Source organism: Oncorhynchus mykiss, chromosome 18 (assembly GCF_013265735.2).
Source record: "Oncorhynchus mykiss isolate Arlee chromosome 18, USDA_OmykA_1.1, whole genome shotgun sequence".
Lineage (NCBI taxonomy): Eukaryota > Metazoa > Chordata > Actinopteri > Salmoniformes > Salmonidae > Oncorhynchus > Oncorhynchus mykiss.
The window spans coordinates 19,321,657-19,349,245 of record NC_048582.1 but is presented as its reverse complement, the minus strand read 5'-3'; the positions used below and the strand labels follow the sequence as shown (position 1 = coordinate 19,349,245).

The 27,589-nt window shown below is 42.0% G+C and overlaps 1 protein-coding gene across 5 annotated transcripts in view; it reads left to right on the top strand.

The window, feature by feature from the left end:
- Positions 1-26,590, top strand: part of LOC110495751 (gastrula zinc finger protein XlCGF26.1) — a 61,846-nt gene extending 35,256 nt beyond the window's left edge. The window contains exons 1-3 of one of the 5 annotated variants that reach the window (XM_021571154.2): positions 9,392-9,649; positions 9,798-10,233; positions 21,138-26,590. In XM_021571154.2, the coding sequence (XP_021426829.2) occupies positions 9,814-10,233; positions 21,138-23,750 (3,033 nt within the window). In that variant the 5' untranslated portion in view covers positions 9,392-9,649; positions 9,798-9,813 and the 3' untranslated portion in view covers positions 23,751-26,590. Of the gene's footprint in view, positions 1-9,378; positions 10,234-11,514; positions 12,298-21,137 lie in introns of those variants that run through there. The other 4 variants (XR_002469467.2, XM_036952187.1, XM_036952186.1 and 1 more) reach the window with 4 other exon arrangements.
- The last annotated feature ends 999 nt before the right edge of the window (positions 26,591-27,589 follow it).

Genomic DNA, 27,589 nt, shown 5'->3' with positions numbered 1-27,589 from the left:
TCCAATGGTGACCAGCGACTCCAGCTTCAAGGTGGCCTGAAAGTTATTCCACGAGCTGGGGGCATAAAAACTCAAAGCATTTCCCCCCCAGCTCAGTGGAGACCCGCGGGACCTCCAGAACCAGCCAGTCCAGAGACCTTGTCTGAACATTTCTGGATCTCCAATTAATATGTGAGCTGAGGAAGTAGGGGAGTCTCTGAAGAACTGCTTTATATACAAAATGTAGCCAATGCTGGCCCCTTCTGGTAGTCAGAGACTCCCAGCCAACAGAACTATACAAAATGCTGTGATATGTATGAAAATGGTCCCCAGTGATAAAAAGCAGTGCTGAGTCATTGACTGAGTCTAAAGGTTTTAAAACGGAGGCTGCCGCATGCATGCATGCAGAATATATCACCATAATCAAGTACTGGGAGAAGTGTTGCTTGAACAATCTTCCTTCTACTTTCCAAAGTGAGTCAGGATGTATTTCTACAAAAGAAACCAATATTAATTATCTGCTTTTTTTTTCTCCGTTTTTCAATGTGTGTTTTAAAAGAGAGTTTATCGTCAATCAAAAACCCAAGTACTTATAATGGGGAACATGCTCAATTTGGGCTCCCTTTAAATAAATCAGATTTGACCTTTCAGACACAAGTCACATGATATGTATCTGATTTCAACCCACCTACAAAGGTGTTTTGAAATAGCCGATTCGAATCGGATATGCAAAAAAATAGGATGAGTCACTTCACACTGCCAATGTAAACAAGGCTTGAGTCGTTTGAGGAATGCCATCTGCATCCACATATAAATTCATTTGTAATAGACTAACGAATGATCAAATAAGCATCATACACCTCCATACAAAAAAGGCTTTCTCGGACATATTTAGGACGGAGTAAGTCCTCTCGCTTTGCCTCTTTCTCTCTGTCCATACAATATTTTTCTCTCATTCAGACGTGAAGTGAAAAGTATGGAAGCATTTTATGTCATTTCGATGTGCATGTTATTTGTATCCGGTCATGTAAAATTGTAATTCTAGAGTGGCTATGACTGCAGAAAATAGTCAGATTCGTCCTCAACCAGCAGTTTAGCTAGCTAACCAGTTAAGCTTGTTTTAAAAACCTCAACACACTGCGTCTGGGTTCGAATAGCTAATCATAGTGGGATAGATGTGCAGTAGCAACAAGGATCGTGTGAGATGGACTTTAAATGAATAACATTATTTAACTTTGAATCAAATCTAAGTAAAAGACGAGCAGACAAACGGAGGTGTAAACAATAGCACAGCAGACTTCGTTGGTTTTCAGCTTCTGATTTCACCCGCACCCCTTTCGTTTGGGATACAAAACACAGAGAAAATGGCATTTGAGGACCAAGCACTGCTCCAAACAATGCAGTAGAACCGAGATGACGAGGAGCCCCAAGATACTGATGACTACGCCAATCAAGATGTAAGACAACGCACGTTTCGAGGAAAAGCTCATTGAAGAGGGAAGAAGGTACATAAAGAAGACTACTTCTACGAGGAATGTCGAACGATAAGGCAGCTGCACACTGGTAGTAGTGGGGAGTCGACTCAAATAATCAATTATTCGACTCCTAGCCTGTCGACTCCAATTTCTGCGTGTCAAGCTTTGATTCCGCTAGGCATCACGCCTTAACATTAATTATTTTTGCTATGCAGGTAACGATTCTATAAGAACACCATTTCTTCGTATCTTTCACAGCAAATAAATAAAAAGATGGTGGAGAGAGAGATGGGAGGGGCATAAGTAGTCAGAATTTAATCAAAAGATGTAGGCTATAGGCTATCGCAATGCTGTATTTCGCTGAGCTATTCTACACGCTACAGACCGAAGACCCAAACACACACTAGAGAGAGGATCGGGGCAGGCAGAGAGACACCCAGACCTGTGGATATAGGCTATATCTTGGTAATCTGTATCTATCAATGCCCTGTAAATTCACCAAAAGTATATTAAAGTATATATTAGGCTATCAATGAGTACGGCTAAACTATTCTTCATAGTGCCAGTGAATTGAAGTTGAACATTGCCAAATGCATCAGTTTAATTAGGTCTAAATGTGCAATAAAAATAATTGCCTAAAGCTTATGTAATGAAACCCTGTCTGGTGGTTGATGCCCTATGTCAGGGCTCTCCAACCCAGCAAGCAATGCAGGTGTAGAAGCACGGTGGCTAGGAAAAACTCCCTAGAAATGCCAAAACCTAGGAAGAAGCTTAGAGAGGAACCAGGCTATGAGGGGTGTCCAGTCCACTTCTGGCTGTGCTGGGTGGAGATTAAAACAGAACATGGCCAAGATGTTCAAATGTTCATAAATGACCAGCATGGTCAAATAATAATAATCACAGTAGTTGTCGAGGGTGCAGCAAGTCAGCACCTCAGGAGTAAATGTCAGTTAGCTTTTCATAGCCGATCATTAAGAGTATCTCTACCACTCCTGCTGTCTCTAAAGAGTTGAAAACAGCAGGTCTGGGACAGGTAGCACGTCTGGTGAACAGGTCAGGGTTCCATAGCCGCAGGCAGAACAGTTGAAACTGGAGCAGCAGCGCGGTCAGGTGGACTGGGGACAGCAAGAAATCATGCCAGGTAGTCCTGAGGCATGGTCCTAGGGCTCAGGTCCTCCGAGAGAGAGAGTTAGAGAGAGCATACTTAAATTCACACCGGATAAGATAGGAGACGTACTCCAGATATAACACACTGAACCTAGCCCCCCGACACAAACTACTGCAGCATAAATACTGGAGGGGTCAGCCCCACAAAAGGGCTTTATTACAGACAAAATACTCAACACCCCGCGCCCCCTACCCTCAGACATTTCCGCAGGTGAAGAAGCCGGATGTGGAGGTCTTGGGCTGGCGTGGTTACACGTGGTCTGTGGTTGTTAGATTACTTGTGGAATTGTTAGATTACTTGTTACATATTACTGCACTGTCAGAACTATCTACACTCGCATTAACATCTGCTCACCATGTATGTGTATGTGACCAATCACCGTGTATGTGTATGTGTATGTGACCAGTCACCATGTATGTGTATGTGATTTGATTTGAGGCTGGATGGACATACTGCTAAATGTGCTAAAATTACGTTGTATGTGGCTTATGGTAGAGAAATGAACATTGAATTCTCTAACAGCTCTGGTGGACATTCCTGCAGTCATCATTCATCTCTCTGTGGGTCTAACTCCCAAGAAGTTCTGGAAAAAGGTTAAAGACCTGGAGAATAAACACTCCTCACAGCTGCCCATGTCCCTTAATATTGATGATGTGGTTGTTACTGAAAAGAAGTACATGGCTGAGCTCTAACTAGCAAGCACATGGTGTCGCTAACTATCAAGCTAGTTAGTACACGTGTCGCCCCAGCCACCCACTTGTTGTGCTAGCGGGAGGCAGGGACAACCTATAGACAGTGTCCTTCACCTCCACCTGTTCTGTTAACGACGGTGCCAATCAAATTTCTGTTGGTTTCTGTTAAAGACAGTGAGGGCAGGCGGGAGCGAAGGACACCGTTTACTGGTGTAGATACTAGTACAGGTGTCGCTGCAGCCTCCCACCTGCTATGCTAGCGGTAGGCTGGGACAACGACCATGGGACAACGACCATTTCAACGTGCATGACATTTGCATATCCGATAATGTTTATTTTACCTTGGTCACCACCACACAGTTGCGCACACACACCATAGAAGTATTTTTGTGCATAGGATAGACTTGTGGTTCTGAAAGGTAAGAACAAATAAACAACGTAAGCTATGCAATAGGAATATCTACACAGGAAAGAATGGCATAGCATCTATACAAGGATATTCACATAACAGCATACATACAGTATTTACAGCAGTATACATGTAAACATCTCGCAGAGAGCAAGATAACTAATTACTTCGACAGGCGAGATTTGTGGCACACTGGTGGAGCGCTGATCTGTGTCTGGTGCCACGGAGTAATACATTTTACTGTGCATGCGGGAGTGATGAGGACAGTCTAAAACTTCTAGAATCTCTGGCCATTGCTTAACAGTAGTGTGAACTATGAAAACGCAGCAGTAAAGTGTGCATACAGGCTACAGGAATGAACCATCTCTAAACAACATCTACTGCAAAACACATGCAATCAATGAAACATAGGCACTTATAAACGACATGGAGTATCTGAAGTGTACATAAGCTGCAGCAGTACTATACAGCTAGAAATGTAACTACACAGGAGGATGGTGGCACCTTAATTGGGGAGGACAGGCTTTTGGTAATGGCTGGAGCGGAATTAGTGGAATGGTATCAAATAAATCAAACACCCAAGCTGTGTTCGAATACCCGTACTAACATACTGTATACTACATATTTAATGAGTATATACTACATACTATTAGTTAATTTTAGTATACTGTAAAGGAACGGTATCGTTTCAATTGAGCGTACTAGAACTTCTCCTGTCTACCAGAGGTTGATGCTGTTGCTATGCAACTACTTGCTAGCTTGTTAGCATAACAAATGACTAGCTAACATTTTAGGAATCGGAGTAGAAAGGCAGAATGTACAATGTCCATTGAAACGCACAACGACTATACCACGTAGCTAAGAATGATGTGAATAATCAAGTCAATAAACGTTGGGTAGTTAGTTAGATAGCAGATAGTTAATAATACTGTCTAGCAAGCCCGATGTATTAGTAGCCAACTAACGTTTGGTTGCTAGCTAACATACCAGTACCTACTGCTGTAATCCTATGCGGTTTGTAAGGATAACGTAGCTAACAAATTGTCAGCCAAAATAATGTGTAACGTAACTTATTTGAAAAGTCCTTACTTTATCACATTGCTCAACATTTTCTTAACATTTTTCATAATTAGTTAAAGCAATGAATTTGTATCTGCTTTCCTCAGACTTCAGCTGTATATTTTCCACCATTTTCTTCAAATCTGAAAACGTTGTGAAGCCACTCCCATTTTCGAAAGAATTGCATTATGGGCCCTAAAAGCACGGAAATAATGTCCACTGCATGTATACTTCATATTTCGACGTATTTAGTACGACATCCGGGCATACTAAATATATCCATACTATGACCAATAAGCATACTAAACTCAGCAAAAAAAGACATGTCCTCTCACTGTTAACTGTGTTTATTTTCAGCAAACTTAACATGTGTAAATATTTGTTTGAACATAACATAAGATTCAACAACTGAGACAAACTGAACAAGTTCCACAGACACGTGACTAACAGAAATTGAATAATGTGTCCCGGAACAAAGGGGGGGTCAAAATCAAAAGTAACAGTCAGTATCTGGTGTGGCCACCAGCTGCATTAAGTACTGCAGTGCATCTCCTCCTCATGGACTGCACCAGATTTGCCAGTTCTTGCTGTGAAATGTTACCCCACTCTTCCACCAAGGTTCCTAAGTTCCCGGACATTTCTAGGGGGAATGGCCCTAGCCCTCACCCTCCGATCCAATAGGTCCCAGACGTGCTCAATAAGATTGAGATCCAGGCTCTTCGCTGGCCATGGCAGAACACTGACATTCCTGTCTTGCAGGAAATCATGCATAGAACGAGCAGTATTGGTGGCTGGTGGCATTGTCATGCTGGAGGGTCATGTCAGGATGGCCCTGCAGGAAGGGTACCGCATGATGGAGGAGGATGTCTTCCCTGCAACACACAGCATTGAGATTGCCTGCAATGACAACAAGCTCAGTCCGATGATGCTGTGACACACCGCCCCAGACCATGATGGACCCTCCACCTCCAAATCGATCCTGCTCCGAGGTACAGGCCTCGGTGTAATGCTCATTCCTTCGACGATAAACGCGAATCCGACCATCACCCCTGATGAGACAAAACCGCGACTCGTCAGTGAAGAGCACTTTTTACCAGTCCTCTGGTCCAGCGACGGTGGGTTTGTGCCCATAGGCGACGTTTTTGCAGGTGATGTCTGGTGAGGACCTGCCTTACAACAGGCCTACAAGTCCTCAGTCCAGCCTCTCTCAGCCTATTGCGGACAGGCTTAGCACTGATGGAGGGATTGTGCTTTCCTGGTGTAACTCGGGCAGTTGTTGTTGCCATCCTGTACCTGTCCCGCAGGTGTGATGTTTGGATGTACCGATCCTGTGCAGGTGTTGTTACACGTGGTCTGCCACTGCGAAGGCAATCAGCTATCCGTCCTGTCTCCCTGTAGCTCTGTCTTTAGGCGTCTCACAGTACGGACATTGCAATTTATTGCCCTGGCCACATCTGCAGTCCTCATGCCTCCTTGCAGCATGCCTAAGGCACATTCACGCAGATGAGCAGGAACCCTGGGCATCTTTCTTTTGGTCTTTTTCAGAGTCAGTAGAAAGGCCTCTTTAGTGTCCTAAGTTTTAATAACTGTGACCTTAATTGCCTACCGTCTGTAAGCTGTTAGTGTCTTAACGACCGTTCCACAGGTGCATGTTCATTAATTGTTTATGGTTCATTGAACAAGCATGGGAAACAGTGTTTAAACCCTTTAACAATGAAGATCTGAGAAGTTATTTGGATTTTTACAAATTATCTTTGAAAGACAGGGTCCTGAAAAAGGGAAATTTTTGTTGTTGTTGCTGAGTTTAGTTCATGTAGTAGCAAGTTTTATGTATTAGTAGCCAAGTAACGTTATACTACCAGTACATACTGCTGCAATTATATGCTGTGTGGTTCATAAGGATAGCGTAACTAACAAATTGTCAGCCAACATAATGTATAACTTATTTGAAAATTAGATTTATTTTTTTATTTTTTTGCAATGGGGAAAGTCTACTTAATTTAGTCCACTCTATGTATAACATTGGCTATTTTTTTGGAACAGAAAAGAGTATTGAGATCAAATATTTAATTGATGAAAAATCCAAAATAAGCCAAAATCCATCTGGTTCCATCTTCTCCCACTGCCCGGCAGTGGGCTTCCACTCACTACCATAAATGCCAGGGGAATGCTAAAAATAACATTAGGCAAATCAACAACTGAAAATCATTTAGTTGAAGTTGGCACAGCAGATAGAATGGTAATGGGGTTCGGCACAACAGCAGTCCTTGCATAAACTGCATCATTAACACCAATCACCTGAGGCTTGTCGGACAGGAAGAATGGAGGTATTACAGGGAGAGTCTGGACAAGGCCCAATAGCATCTCTTTCTACATCTGTCTTAGCTACCGAAACATGTGGCAACCTCAACTAAATAAATTCAACAAACTGTTCTTTAGTCAATTTAATACTGAGTGAGTGCAAAATTTGTGGAGGCATATCAGTTCCCAGCTTGGATTTGTCACGTTCTGACCTTAGTTCCTTTGTAATGTCTTTGTTTTAGTATGGGTTTGGGCGTGAGTTGGGTGGGTTGTCTATGTTCCGTTTTCTATGTTGTGTTTTTGCGTTTGGCCTGGTATGGTTCTCAATCAGAGGCAGGTGTCGTTTGTTGTCTCTGATTGAGAATCATACTTAGGTAGCCTTTTCCCACTTGGTGTTTATTTTCTGTTTAGTGTTGTGTTGGTCGTTTGTTGTTTTTTTTCTCCAGTGTTCATTAAAATATTTAAAATATGAACACTTACCACGCTGCGCATTGGTCCGATCCTTGCGACTCCTCGTCAGAAGAAGAGGACGAGCGTTACAGGATTGGAATTTGTGACTTGCAAGCAGTAATAGATCTCTGCATGCAGGCAGCCTGCTTGCTGGAGTGCATCAGTCAACATTCCATACAGCAGTTGGAACAGATCACAGGTAGTTGACACAACAATACTGCTGGAAAACAAAGACAGTTTCTCAAAATGTACACAAAAAACGAAGAAAAGATTTGACTGCTGTGATAGTCCCTGTTCTCCTGCAATCTTGTTTTACATTTGTAAGTAAAGCAGCGTCATGTTGGGGAGAAGAACATCAAGGGAAGATGTTCTAAACAGATATCGAAATGGATTATGGTCATTGTAGTTAATTACCACGTTTGAGTTAGACTAGATTGAATATTTGCTTAATAAAAACTACAACTCAGCATCCCAAAGTTCCTGACTTGATTTCTGACTTGAATTATTTGATTTCTTTAGAGAAACAGTGCGTTGGGCTCACATACACAAAAAAACTAACTGCTTGTAGTGTATATCCATTAGGTGGCTTGGTGAGCCAGAGTAGCTTACCAAGCAAGAGGGGACGAGGCACTATGTTTTTACTCTAGCTAGCGACAATATTTGAACCTCTGGATCCGGTGTTATATACTTTTTTTATACAACGGGTGGTTCTAATCCTGAATGCTGATTGGTTAAAACCGCATTCCAGCCAGTGTCTATTCCACAACATGATCTTCTCTGCAGATCTGACTCTTCAAGAGGGCCACTATGCTCCAGATCGCCTTCTGTGCTCAGAGGTCCTTGATGACGATCTACCCCATCACACCACTCCTATTAATCAACTAAAACAATGGGCATTTATATACTGTGTCCCAGTATTTCTCTGCATGTAATGTCTGTGAGTGAATTATGAAACATTTACTATATGCAGATGTGCAAAAAATGGTGATGTAGATTTGTTCTTGCCATTGCTTGATATATTTTGAATAAGAATATGTTGCAGACTATGGTTGCTATGGAAACACATAGAAATGTAACGAACAATGTTGTCAATATCCAAATATCATCTGCAATACTTTTTACAGTACACTCTTAGAAAAAAAGGTGTCATCTAGAACCTAAAGGGGTTTTTCGGCTGTCCCCATAGGAGAACCCTTTGAATAACCATTTTTGGTTCCAGGTAGAATCCCTTCCACAGAGATTTCTACATGGAACACAAAGGGTTTACGTGGAACCGAAAAGGGTTCTCTTATGAGGACAGCCAAAGAACCCTTTTGGAACCCTTTTTTTCTAAGAATGTTGATAATAGGTTGTAGTCAGGTGGTCATTACCAGATTATGATTATGTATTTACTATGATGACGTCTTATCTATGACCAGTAAGCTACATAATATAGTGGTCAGAATTATCACAAACTGGTGGTCGTAAAAAATTAAATGTAGTTTTCAACCAGAATAAGACATAGTAAAAAAAACATCATACTGAGGTCTTTTTAACCAGTTTTTACCCACTGGGTCGTTCTCCCCTGTTTTCTCTTCTGCACACTTTTTGGGGTTGCCACTAGTTACCACAGCCACAAATTCAAATTGTCTAGAGTTAAAATTCATAAAACAAAATGTACTTTTTGGTCCTATTTTATGGTTAGGTTTAAGCAAAATGTTATAAGTGTGGTTAAGTTTAGGTATAAAATCAGATTTTAAACATATAAATGTTTTAAATAGGCGGGGTTTAGACATCATTTTGACTTTGGGTGTGGTAACTAGTGATGACACACTTATTGGCCCCTTTGACTTTCCATACTCGGCATTGAGACGTAAAGTGAAACGTCTGCATGCCTTTTACGACATTTCGCCGTGCATGTGATTTGCATATCGGATCATGTAAAATGCCAACTCTCAAGTGCCAACGATTGCAGAAAATAGTTAGCTAGAGTCGTTATCGTTTTTTTTTTTTTAGGTGCTTGTGTTTGTCTTGTTCCTTTCTAAACCTGATCACACTGCGTCTGGTGTGGAGAGAGGAATAGCAGACCGTAGACAGTGGGATAGGTGTGCAGTTGCAACAACAAGCTTTGGATCGTGTGAGATGTTTTTTTTCTCTTTATATCAAATCAAACCAACAGCTTCAATTGCTACCTGCAGAAGCAAACAAAACTGTTGTTCATAGAATAACATAACAGACTTCGTTGGTTTGCATCCTCTGGTTTACACCGCACCCTTTCTGTTCAGATACAGTTCAGAGAAAATGGCGGAACTTGAGAAGGAAGGACTGAACCAAACAATGCATGAGAACCGAGATGAAGATGAGCCCCATTATACTGATGACTCTAAAACAAGCAAGATTCAGGACGACGCAAGTTTCGAGGAAAAGCTAATTGAAGAGGTCAGAAGGTACAATCATTTGTACAACACCTCATTGAAAGACTATAAAGACTTCACAATAACCAGCAACAGCTGGAAGGAGATAGCCCAAACTCTGAGAGTAGAAGAACAGGTTTGCAGGACGAAATGGAAGAAATTGAGAGACAGATATGTCAGACTGAGGAGGAAAATTAAGGGGAAGAGTGGGGGTGCAGCATCAGGAATACAAACACAAATACTCACCACACTGTCCTGGCTGTCTGGCTTCATAAAACACAAGGAGACGAAGTCAGACTATCCACAGGTAAAAATACTACTTCTATTGTCAATTAACCTTTTCTAGCCTAGATCACTACCCAGTGGGCCAAACCTGGATGAAAAGACTATGACGTCTTATTCTGGTCGCAAACTGAATGTTTTTTTTGTTACGTCTTTTTGCTGACCATAGTATGACGTATTTTACTGACCACCATAGGACCAGTTGGTCATAAATATGACCACTATATTATGTGCTATAGTTAAAACCATCAACCTGGTAATGACCACTTGACTACATTTTATTACCTACTGTAAAAAGTATTTCTGAGGATAAAGTTGGATTATTTTTTTTGTTCATTACATTTCTATTTGTTTCCATAGGCACCAATTAAAGTTAAATTCTGCAACATATTCTTGCATTTTAAATTAGATCAAGAAATGGCGAAAACAAATCTATTTTTTTGCAAATCTGCATACAGTAGTTGTATCATAATTCACCCACAGACATGAGTAGAACGACTGGGACACAGTATATAAAGGCCCATTGTTTTATCTTCTTAATGATTAATAAGAGCTGTGTGATGGGGAAGATCCTCATCAAGGACCTCTGAGCACAGAAGGCGATCTGGAGCGTAGTGGTCCTCTTGAAGAATCGTGTGATGGGTCAGATCTGCAGTGAAGAGAATCAGCACATTACAACTTTATCCATTTGAGATTTAAAAATAACTAGAAAAGGACCTTTCTGAATAAACTTTGTAAACTCAGCTGGCTAAAACTATTTCCATGGGACTAGTTAAAGACGTTTGTGGCTGTTATAGCTTAGTGAGAAAGAAAATAGCAACTTTGCGTCCTACTCCACCACGGAGGTCAGTGGCACATTTTAGGACTTTCCAGAGGGCCGGCAACACATCAACCTTGTGAGTTTTCTGGCTTTTCATGACACTTACTGTAAGCATTAAACGAGATGAAAATAAATGAACGATTGGCATAATGTGGGCATGCAGGACAGAACAGTAACACCCAGTAAAATATCTTTAACAGGCAGAATCTGCTAAACCTGTCGTGTTGTCAATGTCTCAACTGCTCACATTTTCTTACCAACTACAATGGAACACACACAAGTGGTAGAAAAGGCTTGTTTTCTCCTCTGTCCATTCATATTGAAGTGGGACGTTCATTCATTGGTCATCAGTCTGAAACATTTTAAAAGAGGATATCAAAATTAGACAGTAGTTGGATAATAAATGTGTACCTCATCTCTAAAGGATGAAATTGTGCTTAATCCTCATACATGTTGTAATATTCAAACAACTTTTTCTAAACACAGCGCTCCATTAATCCTGAGGACATTGTCCCGGGCGGAGGTTCCCCCCAATTGTGGACAGCTTGGCAGTCTTAAAAAAAAAGAAGGGTAAATGCAAAACTTTAAGTATGTGTAAAGAGACAATAAAATGTTGTTTTTTTAATATTTCAGTGAAGTTTATTCTCACAGTGTCAATACACACAAATCCGCATACATTCCTTCTCACTGAGGGATCCACAAACAAAACACTACTGAAAACATTTAATCCCAAAACAAACTGCTATTCAGAAACAACAACACAGAAACATAACACCCACTATGCAGCACATTTTCTAAGATGGTCAACATACGGTTTCCAAATTCGGTCATATGTCTGGTTTATGTTTTTGATTTTATAATATATAGCCTAGTCTAATGGGATGTAGCTAAATAGTTCAGTCCTCCAGTTTGTTACTGAGGGTGGATGTGAGGCTTTCCAATTCATGGCTCTAAATTTTCAGACCTAGATGACAAAACTTTCTGATATTGATCACCAATATTAAAATTTACCAACACACTTAATGGAGATTATGAGACCTGATGCAGAGAAAAAAACGTTCATGATCATCAGCATAGCTAGTACAAGAGGTGGGACCAAGTCACTATTATTCAAGTCACAAGCGAGTGACAAGGTCCGAGTCCCAAGTTTAACAAGTTTTTTTCAAGTCAAGTAAAAAAGTCGGAAGTTTACATACACCTTAGCCAAATACTCAGTTTTTCACAATTCCTGACATTTAATCGCCCAAAACATTCCTTGTCTTAGGTCAGTTAGGATCACCACTTTATTTTAAGAATGTGAATGTGAAATGTCAGAGTAATAGTAGAGAGAATGATTTATTTCAGCTTTTGTTTTTTTCTTTCATCACATTCTTAGTGGGTCAGAAGTTTATATACACTTAATTAGTATTTGAGATTCTGAAAGATTGGAAAGCTGCCTCTTCAAAGGGGGTGACACTCTAGACCCAAACTGCTACAGACCTATCTATCCTACCCTGTCTTTCTAGGGTATTCGAAAGCCAAGTTAACAAACAGATTACCGGCCATTTTGAATCCCACCGTACCTTCTCCGCTATGCAATCTGGTTTCAGAGCTGGTCATGGGTGCACCTCAGCCACGCTCAGACATCATAACCGCCATTGATAAGAGACATTACTGTGCAGCCGTGTTCATTGACAGAGTCGAAAGCCTTGGCCAGGTCGATCACCACATCCTCATCGGCAGACTCGATAGCCTTGGTTTCTCAAATGATTGCCTCGCCTGGTTCACCAACTACTTCAGTGTTCAGTGTGTCAAATCGGAGGGCCTGTTGTCCGGACCTCTGGCAGTCTCTATGGGGGTGCCACAGGGTTCAATTCTTGGGCCGACTCTCTTCTCTGTATACATCAATGATGTCGCTATTGCTGCTGGTGAGTCTCTGATCCACCTGTAGGCAGACGACACCATTCTGTATACTTCTGGCCCTTCTTTGGACACTGTGTTAACAACCCCCCAGACGAGATTCAATGCCATACAGCTCTCCTTCTATGGGCTCCAACTGCTCTTAAATACAAGTAAAACTAAATGCATGCTTTTCAACCGATCACTGCATCACTACTCTGGACGGTTCTGACTTAGAATATGTGGACAACTACAAATACCTAGGTGTCTGGTTAGACTGTAAACTCTCCTTCCATAATCACATCTAACATCTCCAGTCCAAAGTTAAATCTAGAATTGGCTTCCTATTTCGCAACAAAGCATCCTTCACTCATGCTGTCAAACATACCCTCGTAAAACTGACCATTCTACCGACCCTCGACTTCGGCGATGTCATCTACAAAATAGCCAATACCCTACTCAATGAGTTGGATGCAGTCTATCACAGTACCATCTGTTTTGTCACCAAAGCCCCATATACTACCCATCACTGCGACCTGTACGCTCTCGTTGGCTGGCCCTCGCTTCATACTCGTCGCCAAACCCACTGGCTCCAGGTCATCTACAAGACCCTGCTAGGTAAAGTCCCCCCTTATCTCAGCTCGCTGGTCACCATAGCAGCACCCACCTGTAGCACGCGCTCCAACAGGTATATCTCTCTGGTCACCCCCAAAACCAATTCCTACTTTGGCCGCCTCTCCTCCCAGTTCTCTGCTGCCAATGACTGGAACGAACTACAAAAATCTCTGAAACTGGAAACACTTATCTCCCTCACTAGCTTTAAGCACCAGCTGTCAGAGCAGCTCACAGATTACTGCACCTGTACATAACCCATCTATAATTTAGCCCAAACAACTACCTCTTCCCCTACTGTATTTATTTATTTTGCTCCTTTTCACCCCATTATTTATATTTCTACTTTGCACATTCTTCCACTGCAAATCTACCATTCCAGTGATTTACTTGCTACTTTGCCACCATGGCCTTTTTTTTGCCCCTACCTCCCTTCTCACCTCATTTGCTCATATTGTATATAGACTTATTTTTATATTGTATTATTGACTGTATGTTTGTTTTACTCCATGTGTAACAACTCTGTGTTGTTGTGTGTGTTGAACTGCTTTGCTTTATCTTGGCCAGGTCGCATTTGTAAACGAGAACTTGTTCTCAACTTGACTACCTCTTTAAATAAAGGTGAAATAAAATAAATAAATACATTTGGTAGCATTGCCTTTAAATTGTTTAACTTGGGTCAAATGTTTCGGGTAGCCTTCCACAAGCTTCCCACAATAAGTTGGGGGAATTTTGTCCCATTCCTCCTGACAGAGCTGGAGTAACTGAGTGTAACAATCGTTTGTTGGTTGTCCTTCTGGAAGATTCTCTCATCTCCACAGAGGAACTCTGGAGCTCTGTCAGGGTGACCATCGGGTTCTTGGTCACCTCCCTGACCAAGGCCCTTCTCCCCCACGATTGCCCAGCCAGCTCTTGGAAGACTCTTGGTGATTCCAAACTTCTTCCATTTAAGAATGATGGAGGCCGCTGTGTTCTTGGGGACCTACAATCCTGCATAATTTTTTTGGTACCCTTCTCCAGATCTGTGCCTCAACAAAATCCTGTCTTGGAGCTCAACGTACAATTCCTTCAACCTCATGGCTTGGTTTTTGTTCTGACATGCACTGTCAAAAGTGGGACCTTATATAGACCGGTGTGTGCCTTTCCAAATCATGTCCAATCAATTTAATTTACAACAGGTGGACTCCAATTAAGTTGTAGAAAGATCTAAAGAATGGTCAATTGAAACAGGATGCACCTGAGCTCAATTTCGAGTCTCATAGCAAAGGGTCTGAAAATCTGTTTTTCGCTTTGTCATTATGGGCTAGTGTGTGTAGATTGAATAAGGCTGTAATGTAACAGAATGTGGAAAAAATCAAGGGGTCTGAATACTTTCTGAATTCACTGTATATGCACTTCCCAGCAAACATGACCCCATTCGGTGGGCAAGGTGGCCAACGGCTAGCCCACACCAAGCCTACCCGACACAGGCTAGCTCACAACAAGCCCAACTCCGGTTATCCCGCACCAAGCAGATCGCGGGCCGGCCCGCACCAAGCCCGCCACGGGCCGGGCCGCACCAAGTCCAGCATGGGCTAAAGGCATCCGCATGCTTCCCAGGCGATACAGTTCAGTAGAGTTTGTGCATATATTATTTTGTGACGTTTTGGACTTCGGTGAGGTTTCATTCGGCTGTTTGGGCACACAAATGTTTTTCTAGAGGCAAGCTGAAGCTCTGAGCCGACGTCTACGCCCTTTCGTCTGCGATTGGTCAACAGTGGGGATTCTTCAATAAAGTCTTTGTTGTCATTCAACGAGAGACTACTTGTTTTCATGCTCATTTTTTAATTGCAAAATACTGCACCAAACATCTTAGATGTAAAACTGCATGACTAAGATCTCTGACTATTTTTGGGTGTCTGAAAATGGACAAACAGTACTATTGTCGCTTTTTTTCTTGTTTTTCAAGCGAATGTCTTTTTAAGGGAGTATGCAAGCACACTGGTTCGGCTAGCCGGGTTCGGCTAGGTGCCAGCCGAACTGAAGCTGACGTCTTAGCCCACGCCCAGCTAGAGGCGGGGGCTCATTTATAATATTTGGGGATAGGGTTTGCGCACAGTTATTTTTGGGCAACTGTTACTGAGGGTTGTTCCAGTTTAAGTATTATGTTGTGTGATAGCCAAAAATTTGGTATCTTGTACACGGCAAATGATAGTCTTTTTAAAAAGACTTAAATAAGTGCATGTGACACATCTGAAACCTAACAGTTTCTCACTTAAAAATATATGTAAGCTAGTAACAACTTGGTTGTCTTTCTGATGCAATATATCATGTTCCCTAAATACCTATAAGGCTTTATGCATTGAATTAAATTGTAATAAATACATTCTAATTTAAAGAGCAAGGTGCACCTCCCGATTGGTGCAGCGCTCTAAGGCACTGCATCACAGAGTTGTGGTGTCACTACAGCCTGGGGTTACAACCGGCCGTGACCAGGAGTCCCATAGGGTGGCGCACAATGTAGAAAATAGTCAAAATAAAGAAAAACCCTTGAATGAGTAGGTGTGTCCAAACTTTGTGTGTGTGTGGCGCTCTGCCAAAACGGGTGAGTCTCTGCCAAAACTTAAGAATGCGAAGCATGGAAATGGCGCACATAGAACATATCTACCTCTTTTTTTAGACTTGCTTTGAATGAGAATTACAGATCTATAACTCACATTTCTATGTGAATTTGGTTGGGTTGACCAAAAAGTGACACACAGCAGCTTTTACAAAAAATACAAAATGCAAGCTTCATAAGTAAATAATCAATTTCAAGCAATTTTCGCCTACCATGCTAGTAGGCCTAACTGTTGCTTGATGCCACATTGCTGGTGAGCTTGCAAAGTAAACAGTTAATATTCTTGATCACCAAACCATTTTTGGAGCTGTATATTTATTTATGGCAATCCTCTCTCCCTACAAATTGACGTTTGACTGCCCCCGATCCAATAGCTGTACAGCAATCTGTTCACTAGCTCACCGGACCTGTGCTGACCTGTGCTAAGTTTGCTGGTCCAATCAGAGGACCAAGTGTGCGTTTCAATAGCCAATATGTTGCACTTTTTGTTGCTAGGGGAATCCATGGAGACTCTGCCACAAAATTAGTGACAAAATGTTACAAAACCTGGCCAGATAATTTCAAGTCATCAGTCTCAAGCCAAGGTCCCAGGTCTTGAGCCTCCAAGTCTAGTTATTTTATATCAAGTTGAGTCTCAAGTCATCAAATTTGTGACTCAAGTCTGACTCGAGTCCAAGTCATGTCACTAGAGTCCTCAACTCTGACTAGTACAAACCTAGCTCTTACCAAGCTGGTTAGTAGGAATCATTACACATTGAAGATCAGAGTATCAGAGAAAAAAACATTTGAAACTTACTGTCAATGACTATGGATTTAAGGAGGGGTGGTTCTGTTCTCTCCTTTCGCTGGGATGTGGCTGAAAAGGTCACCGGTAACTGAGTGGGTGGCCAAGCACTGGAAAACATCTCCACTTCGCTGACCCTCAACACTGGGGCCCCACAAGGGTGCGTGCTCAGCCCCCTCCTATACTCCTTGTTCACCCATGACTGCGTGGCCATGCACACCTCCAACTCAATCGTCAAGTTTACAGATGACACAACAGTAGTGGGCTTGATTACCAACAATGACGAGACAGCCTACAGGGAGGAGGTGAGAGCATTCGGAGCGTGGTGTCAGGAAAACAACCTCTCACTCAACGTTAACAAAACGAGATGATCGTGGGCTTCAGGAAACCGCAGAGGGAGCACCCCCCCTATCCACATCGAAGGGACAGAAGTGAAGGTGGAAAGTAAAAAATGTAGAAGTTTTTTTAAGTTCTTCGGCATACACGCATCACAAACAAACTGAAATGGTCCACTCACACAAACAGTGTGGTGAAAAACCTCAGGAGCCTGAATAGATTTGGCTTGTCACCTAAAACCCTTACAAACTTTTACAAATGACACAATTGAGAGCATCCTGTCGGGCTGTATCACAGCTTGAAGGTGCGGTGGGATTCGAAATGGTCGATAATCTGTTTGTTGACTTGGCTTTCAAATACCTTAGAAAGGCAGGGTAGGATGGAAATAGGTCTGTAGCAGTTTGGGTCAAGAGTGTCCCCCCCCTTTTGAAGAGGGATGACCGCAGCTGCTTTCCAGTCTTTGGGAATCTCAGACGACACGAAAGAGAGGTTGAACAGGCTAGTAATAGGGGTTGCAACAATTTCGGCAGATCATTTTAGAAAGAAAGGGTCCAGATTGTCTAGCCCGGCTGATTTGTAGGGGTCCAGATTTTGCAGCTCTTTCAGAACATCAGCTGACTGGATTTGGGAGAAGGAGAAATGGGGAAGGCTTGGACGAGTTGCTGTGGGGGGTGCAGTGCTGTTGACCGGGGTAGGGGTAGCCAGGTGGAAAGCATGGCCAGCCGTAGAAAAATGCGTATTGAAATTCTCAATTATAGTGGACTTATCGGTGGTGACAGAGTTTCCTATCCTCAGTGCAGTGGGCAGCTGGAAGGAGGTGCTCTTATTCTCCATGGACTTTAGTGTCCCAGAACTTTTTTGAGTTTGTGTTGCAGGAAGCAAATTTCTGCTTGAAAAAGCTAGCCTTGGCTTTTCTAACTGCCTGTGTATATTGGTTTCTAACTTCCCTGAAAAGTTGCATATCACGGGGCTGTTCGATGCTAATGCAGAACGCCACAGGATGTTTTTGTGTTGTTTAAGGGCAGTCAGGTCTGGAGAGAACCAAGGGCTATATCTGTTCCTAGTTCAAAATGTATTGAATGAGGCATGCTTATTTAAGAAGGTGAGGAAGGCATTTCTTTAAATAACCAGGCATCCTCTACTGACGGGCAATGAGGCAGTGATCGCTGAGGTCTTGGTTGAAAACAACAGAGGTGTATTTAGAGGGCAAGTTGGTTAGGATGATATCTATGAGGGTGCCAGTGTTTACGGCTTTGGGGTGGTACCTGGTAGGTTCATTGATCATTTGTGTGAGATTGAGGGCATCAAGCTTAGATTGAAGGATGGCTGGGGTCTTAAGCATGTCCCAGTTTAGGTCACCTAGCAGCACGAGCTCTAAAGATAGATGGGGGCAATCAGTTCACATATGGTGTCCAGAGCACAGCTGGGGGCTGTGGGCGGTCTATAGCAGACGGCAACGGTGAGAGACTTGTTTTTTATAGGTGGATTTTTAAAAGTAGAAGTTCAAATTGTTTGGGTACAGACCTGGATAGTAGGACAGAACTTTGCAGGCTATCTCTGCAGTAGATTGCAACACCGCCTCCTTTGGCCGTTCTATCTTGTCTGAAAATATTGTAGTTAGGGATGGAGATTTGAGTTTTTGGTGGTCTTCCTAAGCCAGGATTCAGACACGGCTAGGACATCCGGGTTGGCAGAGTGTGCTAAAGCAGTGAATAAAACCAACTTAGGGAGGAGGCTTCTGATGTTAACATACAGGAAACCAAGGCTATTACGGTTATAGAAGTCATCAAAAGAGAGCGCCTGGGGAATAGTAGTGGAGCTAGGCACTGCAGGGCCTGGATTCACCTCTACATCACCAGAGGAGGAGTAGGATAAGGGTACGGCTAAAAGCTCTGAGAATTGGTCGTCTAGGACGCCCGGAAGAGAGAGTAATAGGAGCAGGTTTCTGGGGGCTATAAAATAGCTACAAGGTATAATGTACAGACAAATGTCGGTAGTCCAGTCGTGATGGTCCGGATAGGTGATTGTAGCCCAGGAGTGACTGATGGAACTATTCAGCTGGCTAGCTCCGGAATAGTTGATGTTTGCTCCGGGACCGACGTTAGCCAATAGTCACTCGGATAGCAGCTAGCTAAGCTGCAAGATCCAGGTGTAAATGTCCAGAGCTTGCGGTAGAAATCAGGATATGGAGAGAAAATAGGTCCCGTATGCTCTAGTCTTGAGTCGCGTTATACCATCTATTGTACCTGCCTATGCCGCTTGGCCATCGCTCATCCATATACTTACATGTACATATTCTCATTCACCCCTTTAGATTTGTGTATTAGGTGGTTGTTGGGGAATTGTTAGATTACTTGTTAGATATTACTGCACTGTCGGAACTAGAAGCACAAGCATTTCGCTACACTCGCATTAACATCTGCTAACCATGTGTATATGGGAAATAAAATTTGATTAGATGTTTAACCTACAATTTCTATCGACTCCACAGATTGCGAGTTGAAGATAAATACTTTTACTAAGAGTATTAGTAATTGACTGACCCGGTCTCTCCAAATCTCCCAAGAGTACTATTTCTATGGTCAATTTTAGAACAATATTATGCATTTTAGCCATTCCTGAGACGAGAAACAGGCTACCAGAGGGCAGAGCTTCAATGATTGTATGCCCCAAATATTCAACTTTTTGTTGGTGGCAAGAATACTATATAATAATTTTAGCTGGAAAGCACGAAGTCTTGAATCTTGCGTGGTTTTATATATTAACTCATACACCCTGTACCATGGAATCGGTACCTCAAAAATCTCTTCCCAGCTATTTTGTCATCTGTATGGCACAGCCGTCAACATCCTGTAATTAACAGGCTGCTCCGTGAACTCTCGTGTCAACAAAGCTTTGGTTTTCTATAGTATGTAAAGTTGGCTAGTTAGCTGATAAGCAGCTCATTCTACTCCGCACCTACTGGACCGCTGCATCAGAGAGTCAGACAACTCTATTCTTTCAAACACACGGTTCTTTCTAAACAAGTCTGCTCTGGGCTTGATATATACTGACCACGAATAGGAGATTTGATGTGTAATGTAATAAGCAGTGGTGTCTGTGCACTTAGCTAGCTACCATCCCATAGCATACATTGCATTTGAAGCGTGACTGGCTCATGCGTGGATGTACGGAGACAATTTCCTATTTTCCCTTTTTGTTCTCAGTCCTGTTGGTCCCCCAAGTGGGGATTCATGCTCTCCGATTGGGTTAAAGTCAAGTTGTTGGCCACTGACAAGTATTGCGATTCTACAAGTAGAAACGATAGGTTTGTCGCTACCGGGATGGCACGCAGCAGGTGCCGCTTTTGTTCTTGCAAGAGAAGGCCTCCCTCAGTGATAAATATCTATCGGCAGTGAGATTCTCAGTTTGTTTCATGCTTTAGATAACTGGTCAGTAGATCAGTCAGATTTCAACCCAAATAAGAATAATTTTTCATGACGTCAAAAAAGATGCCATGAAAAATACGTCCTGACCAAATTTCAAACAGGAAAAAGACGTCTTTATCATGTCATATGCCCACTGGGTAGCCTATGCTATGGTGAGCTCTAGACCTAATGAAAAACAATACATTATAATGTTGATGCCCACTGGGTAGCCTATGCTATGGTGAGCTCTAGACCTAATGAAAAACAATACATTATAATGTTGATACTGCTAGGTATTACAAATGATTAGAACTAGCTACTACTGTAAAAATGTATAGACCAAAGTTATTTGTTTAGCTATTTATTGAATGCTATCTATTCTAATTTGGACCGTATTGAAAAGTAGACTACATCTATTACAAAATGATGTTTTAGAGAACACAGATGATACTAGGCCTACTGGTAATTATGCCATTTTAAAATGTATTTCCAGGCAGAGGAGATGGACACCTCAGAAGACCTGCAAGATGACAACCTGATCGAGGGGGAACACTTCCACAGTTCTAATAATGAGCAGCAAGATGGACATTTGGCAGTTAGAAGGAATGTAATATTAGAACGAACAAAATTCAACCAAAGACAACAAGAAGCAGGAGAGACAGCTGATGATTTTATCTCTGCACTTCATTGTTTGTCAGAACATTGTGGTTATGGAGCTCTGCTCAGTGAGATGATAAGAGACAGACTAGTCGCAGGCTTACTTGACAGGAGACTGTCCAAGCAATTACAAATGGACCCAGAACTCACACTGGATAAAGCTGTCACACGCATTCGTCAAACTGAAATTGTGGAAAAGCAACAGGACCTGCAGGAGAATATCTTCAAAGCTGCCAGCAGCACGGAAAATGAAGACCGTGTGCTTTCACATAGCAAACATCAATGCCCAGCCAATGTCCAGTGCCAATCAGAGAAGAATCAAAACTCAGAAAGACCACAACAACACCAAACAATGCAGAAGAATGCAGAAGATCCCCTAGATACTGATGACACTGATGGCTTCAGTACTGGAGGAGAAAAGCCTCACTACTGCGCCTACTGCGGTAGGAGCTTTCAAAAAGTGAGGGATCTTATAAGACACCAGCGAACGCATACCGGAGAGAAGCCTCACCACTGCCCTGATTGCGACAGAAGTTTTGCTCGATTAGATAAGCTTAAATTACATCAGCGAACACATACTGGAGAGAAGCCTCACCACTGCCCTGATTGCGACAGAAGTTTTGCTCGATTAGATAAGCTAAAGATCCACCAAGAAATACATATAGGAGTGAAGCCTCACAACTGCCCTGATTGCAACAGAAGATTTGCTCGATTAGATAAGCTTAAGTCACACCAAAAAATACATGCAAAAGACAAACACATATTTCACTCCTCTGACTGTGCGAAAAGCTTTGTCTTATTGGAGAAGCTTGAAAAACACCAGCTGGACAATACCTTCAAAGCTTCCAGCAGTGCATCCAATGTAGATTGTGTGCTCACACAGCAGAGAACATTCAGCAAAGTCAGAGAGAGTAAAAGGCAGCAGAGTAAAATACGAGCTAGAGCTCCAGGAAAGAGAACACCAACACATAGCAAAAAAATGCAGGAGAAGGAAGAGGAGCCCCTAGATACTGATGACTCTGATGAGTGGATCGAAGGTTTCAGTCCTGGAGGAGAGAAGCCTCACTACTGCTTTGACTGCGGTAAGAGCTTTAGAAAAGTGAGGGATCTTATAAGACACCAGCGAACACATACAGGAGAGAAGCCTCACCACTGCCCTGTTTGTGACAGAACTTTCGCTAGATTAGACAAACTTAAATTACACCAAGAAATACATACAGGAGTGAAGCCTCACCACTGCCCTGATTGTGAGAGAAGTTTTGCTCGATTAGATAATCTTAAATTACACCAAAAAATACATATAAAAGAGGAACATAATGTTACACTGAACCATCAAACTGAAATGAATGTAGACTGTGTGCACACACAGCAGGGAACAGCCAGCAGAGGCAGGCAGAAGAGTAAAATGCGAGCTAGTGCACCAGGGGAAAAAATGGGCCAGTCACATCCAGGCAAAGACTCCCCTTACGAAAGTTCAGTTCGAAAGAATCGACACTCAGAAAAACAGCGACTACCCCAAACAACGCAGGTGAATGAAGAGGATCCTGAAGATACTTCTGATAACTGGACAGAGAGTTTCAGTACTGTAGAGAAGCCATACATCTGCTCCGACTGCGGTAAGAGCTTCAGACTAGAGAATCGTCTTATAAGACATCAGCGAACACATACAGGAGAGAAGCCTTACGACTGCCCTGACTGTGACAAAAGTTTTGCACGATTAGATCATGTTAAGTCACACCAAAAAACACATATGAAGGAGGAACGTAATTTCCGCTGCTCTGACTGTGTGAAAAGCTTTGTCCGATTGGAACAGCTTGAAAAACATCAGTTAACACACAAGAAAAGTTACCGCTGTTCAAAGTGTGATGAAAGGTTTTCAGACCTGGTTGACTGGAAAGCACACTTTTTAGTACACCGAGAGATCCTCCACTGTCCTGACTGTAACAAGCAGTTCTTGTACAAGGGACTTTTTGAAAGACACAGGAGAACACATTTGAGAAAAAGAGAGAAATTTCTCTGCACAATATGTGGAAAGGAGATTCACAACTTTAAAATACACATGCGAGTACACACGGGAGAGAAACCATATCACTGCACTGAGTGTGGGAAGAGTTTTGCATATACAAAATCGTACAAATCACATATACTAACACATACCTCTGGTGAAAGAGCAACCTTTCCTTGTTTGGAATGTGGAAAGACTTTTACTCGCATAGATGGCATGGTGAGACACGTGAGGAGGGTTCATACTGGAGAGAGAAATCATCAGTGCGGAGACTGTGGAAAACGATTCTTTCGAAAAGAGTCACTGAAGAGACACAGTCTTGTTCACACTGGAGAGAAACCATACCAATGCTCTATCTGTGGGCAACGCTTCTCCCAAGATGGCGACAGAAAACGGCACGAGAAGAGGCACTACTCTGGTGTCTCAGAGTTCCTCGATCTATAATGCAGAAGTGGTGTTTGGTATTGCAGGACCCACCCAGTCAATGTGATTTCTAACCAGGTGGACTGGAATTGCCACCACAGACTAGAAAATACACATAGACAGACTTTTGCTGATACACAAGTCTGAGTATTACTGTTTTCATTGAAGTATTTCTTTTTTTCAAAAGTCTTATTTTAAATGTGTTTTAATATTTTGTTTCAACAAGTATACTATCAATAGCGGTCATTGTTAAATTATGGGCCTTCCCCATTGGAGATTTTTAGTCAGCTATATTGTATTAAAGATGCACAATGCAGAAATCTCTCCACCATTTTCCTGGTTGCTGAAATTCAAATAGTTTACCTAATTTCAATTTATGTGACAAAACAAGCAAGTATAGTGTACAATGGTACCATCTATACCGTTATGAAATATATTTTCCAGAACAAAAAATATTGTACTTTCTGCCGGTGTACAAAAGTGAAAGACAGAACAGGAAGCATAGAAATGGCGCACATAGAACATATCTACTGCTTCTTAGACTTGCTTTTGATGAGTGACAGATCTATAACACACATTTATATGTGAATTTGGTCAGGTCGCTCAAAAAGTTATATTGCAGCTTTAATGTTGATATTTTGTTTATCAGCTACTTTGAAAAGATGCCAATGAAAGGTTCCCAACTACAACCTTCGGGTGAATACATTTGTCTGAAATTTGCTCTTAAGCTGCAGAGGTCAAACAAATTCTCCAGCTGGCTGCCACCTATGAGGGATCAGCGACCCGGAGTTAGGACAAGGCAGGGTGGGCATCTACAGATCAGATACACCACTGAACTCTACAGACAAAGCCCAATACCTTGCCTGGCTACCCATTTACATCGATCCAGCCAACTGACGTTTCTTCTCCACAATGAGTCTGGATTTGCCTTAGAATGTGAACACATTCTGACCTTTCTGATTGGTCCCAGAAATTGATAGGTTGGGCCAGCGCCGGCCTGCATGATGACGTTATCAACTTTTATACTTTGCGTGGTTAAGATTTGTTAGACTATCCAATCACTGATGAATTAGTTTGTACAATTCTTCTAATTTTGAAGTCACACAAATAACTTCTAGGATGGCAACGCCTTCAGAAAGTTCATACCCCTTGACTTATTCCACAATCTGTTGTTACAACCTGAATTCTAAATAGATTTTTTTTCTCATCCATCTACACACATTACCCCATAATGACAATGTGAAAACATGTTTTTTGAAATGTTATCAAATTTACTTAAGTATTCACACTCCAAATTGAGTTCATGTGCATCCGATTTCCTTCGATCATCCTTGAGGTGTCACTGCAACTTAATTGGAATCCACCTGTGGCCAATTAAATAGTTTGGACATGATTTAGAAAGAAACACACCTGTCTATATAAGGTCCCACAGTTGACGGTGCTTGTCAGAGCAGAAACTATACAATAAAGTCCAAGAAACTGTCTGTAGATCTCCGAGAGAGAATTGTGATCAGGCATATATCTGGGAAAAGGTACCGTATAAAACTATTTCTAGAGTGTTGAAAGTTTAAGAGCACAGTGGTTTCCCTCATTGGGAAATTTAAAAAATGTGGAACTACCCAGACTGCCGAGAGCTGGCCATCCGACCAAACTGAGCAACCGGGCAAAAAGGACCTTGGTCAGGGAGGTGACCAAGAACCCAATGACCACTCTGACAGAACTACACAGTTCCTTGACTGAGATGGAAAAACCTGTCAGAAAGACCAACGGTCTCTACAGACTTTACCAACCTGGGATTTACGGGAGTGGTCAGACGGAAGCCACTCCTGAGAAAAAGGCACATAACAGCACCCCTGGAGTTTGCAAAAAAGCACGTGATCGACTGAGAGAATAAGTCAAAAGATGCTCTGGTCTGATGAGACAATTTTTACTCTTTGACCTCAAATGCAAAGCGCTATGTCTGGAGAAAACCAGGCACAACTCATCACCCATCTCTACCGTGAAGCATGAATGGCAGCATCATGCTGCTGTGGGGATGCTATTCAGCGGCAGGGATTGGGTGGCTTGAAAGGATGGGGGAGCAATGAATGGAGCCAAATACAGGCAAATCCTTGATGAGAAGCTGTGCAAATAACCTTAGACTGGGGGCGAAGATTTATGTTCCAACAGGACAATGACCCCAAGCATACAGCCAAAGCAATGCTGGAATGGCTTCAGAACAAGACTGAAAGTCCTTGAGTGGCCCAGACTTGAATCCCATTGAAAATCTGTGGAAAGACTTTAAGATTGCTGTTCAATGCCACTCCCCATCTAACTTGAGGTTGAGAAAGTCTGCAAGGAAGAATGGGAGAAAATCACCAAATCCAGATGTGCCACGCTAATACATACATACCCAACACGACTCAAAGATGTAATCACCGCCGAAGGTGCTTCTACAAAGTATTAACTCGGGGGTGTGAATTATTATGTAAATTAGGTATTTCATTTAATACATTTTCTAAAAACATGTTATCACTTTTGTCATTATGGTGTATTTTGTGTAAATGGGGGTGAATTTTTTGGGGGGGGAATTCAGGCTGAAACACAATGTGGTCAAAGTGGTATCAATACTTTCTGAAGCCAATGTATGTATCGATGAATAGAGCAGTGGAATTAGGTTCAGGGTGTCGTCAGGCAACCCAATACCTTCATTAGTTAGGCTTTTAAATGTCACTAGATGGGGGATATGTTCACATAAAAAAAAAATGTTTTGTGTGTTTTTGCTTTTAATCATGTTCATGTTATTTGTATATTGTTGTTCCCCCTGTGTTATACAATCTGCCTTGCAAACTATCATTTTTAATAAAAGATAAGTGGGCATAGTTCAAATGTTGGGGAGACTCTCTTTGGCTGTGTTTACACAGGCAGCCCATTTCTGGGGTGCATTCAGTTATTTCAACAGTTTGTGCTGAATGACATGTTTTCCCAAAACGGTGCACACCGTTCAACAGCAATTCAGTACAGTACTGTTGGAGTTTAACCTCTGGGATCGGTGCCCCTGAGCGGGACGGTTAGGCTAACGTAGGCTAATGTGATTAGCATGAGGTTGTAAGTAACAAACAAAAAAATCCCAGGACATATCTGATATGGGCAGAAAGCTTAAATTCTTGTTAATCTAACTGCACTGTCCAATTTACAGTAGCTATTACAGTAGAATAATATAATGCCATTGTTTGAGGAGAGCGCACAATTATGAACTTCAAAATGTATTAATAAACCAATTAGGCACAGTTGGGCAGTCTTGATACAACATTTTGAACAGTAATGCATTGGATCAGTCTAAAACTTTGCACATACTCTACTGCCATCTAGTGGCTAAAATCTAAAATGCGCCTGGGCTGGAATAGTACATTATGGCCTTTCTCTTGCATTTCAAAGCTGATGGTACAAAACTTTTTTCCTTTCCCTGATGGTACAAAACTGTTTCCTTTCAAATGGTACCAAGAAAATGCATATCCTTGCTTCAGGTCCTGAGCTACAGGCAGTTAGATTTGGGTATGTCATTTTAGACAAATTAAAAAAATGGTCAGATCCTTACGAGGTTTTAATTAAACCACAGATTATCAGTTATATTGACAAGATACTCAAGTGACCGCTCTAACAATTAAAATAAATGTCTTCAAAAATAGAAGGCTCCTGAGTCACACAGCTGTCTAAGGCATTGCGTCTTAGTGCCAGAGGCATCACTACAGACACCCTGGTTCGAATCCAGGCTGTGTCACAACTGGCTGTGATTGGGAGTCCCATAGGGCGGCGCACAATAGGCCCAGCGTCATCTGGGTTTAGCCTTTGTAGGCCGTCATTGTAAATAAGAATTTGTT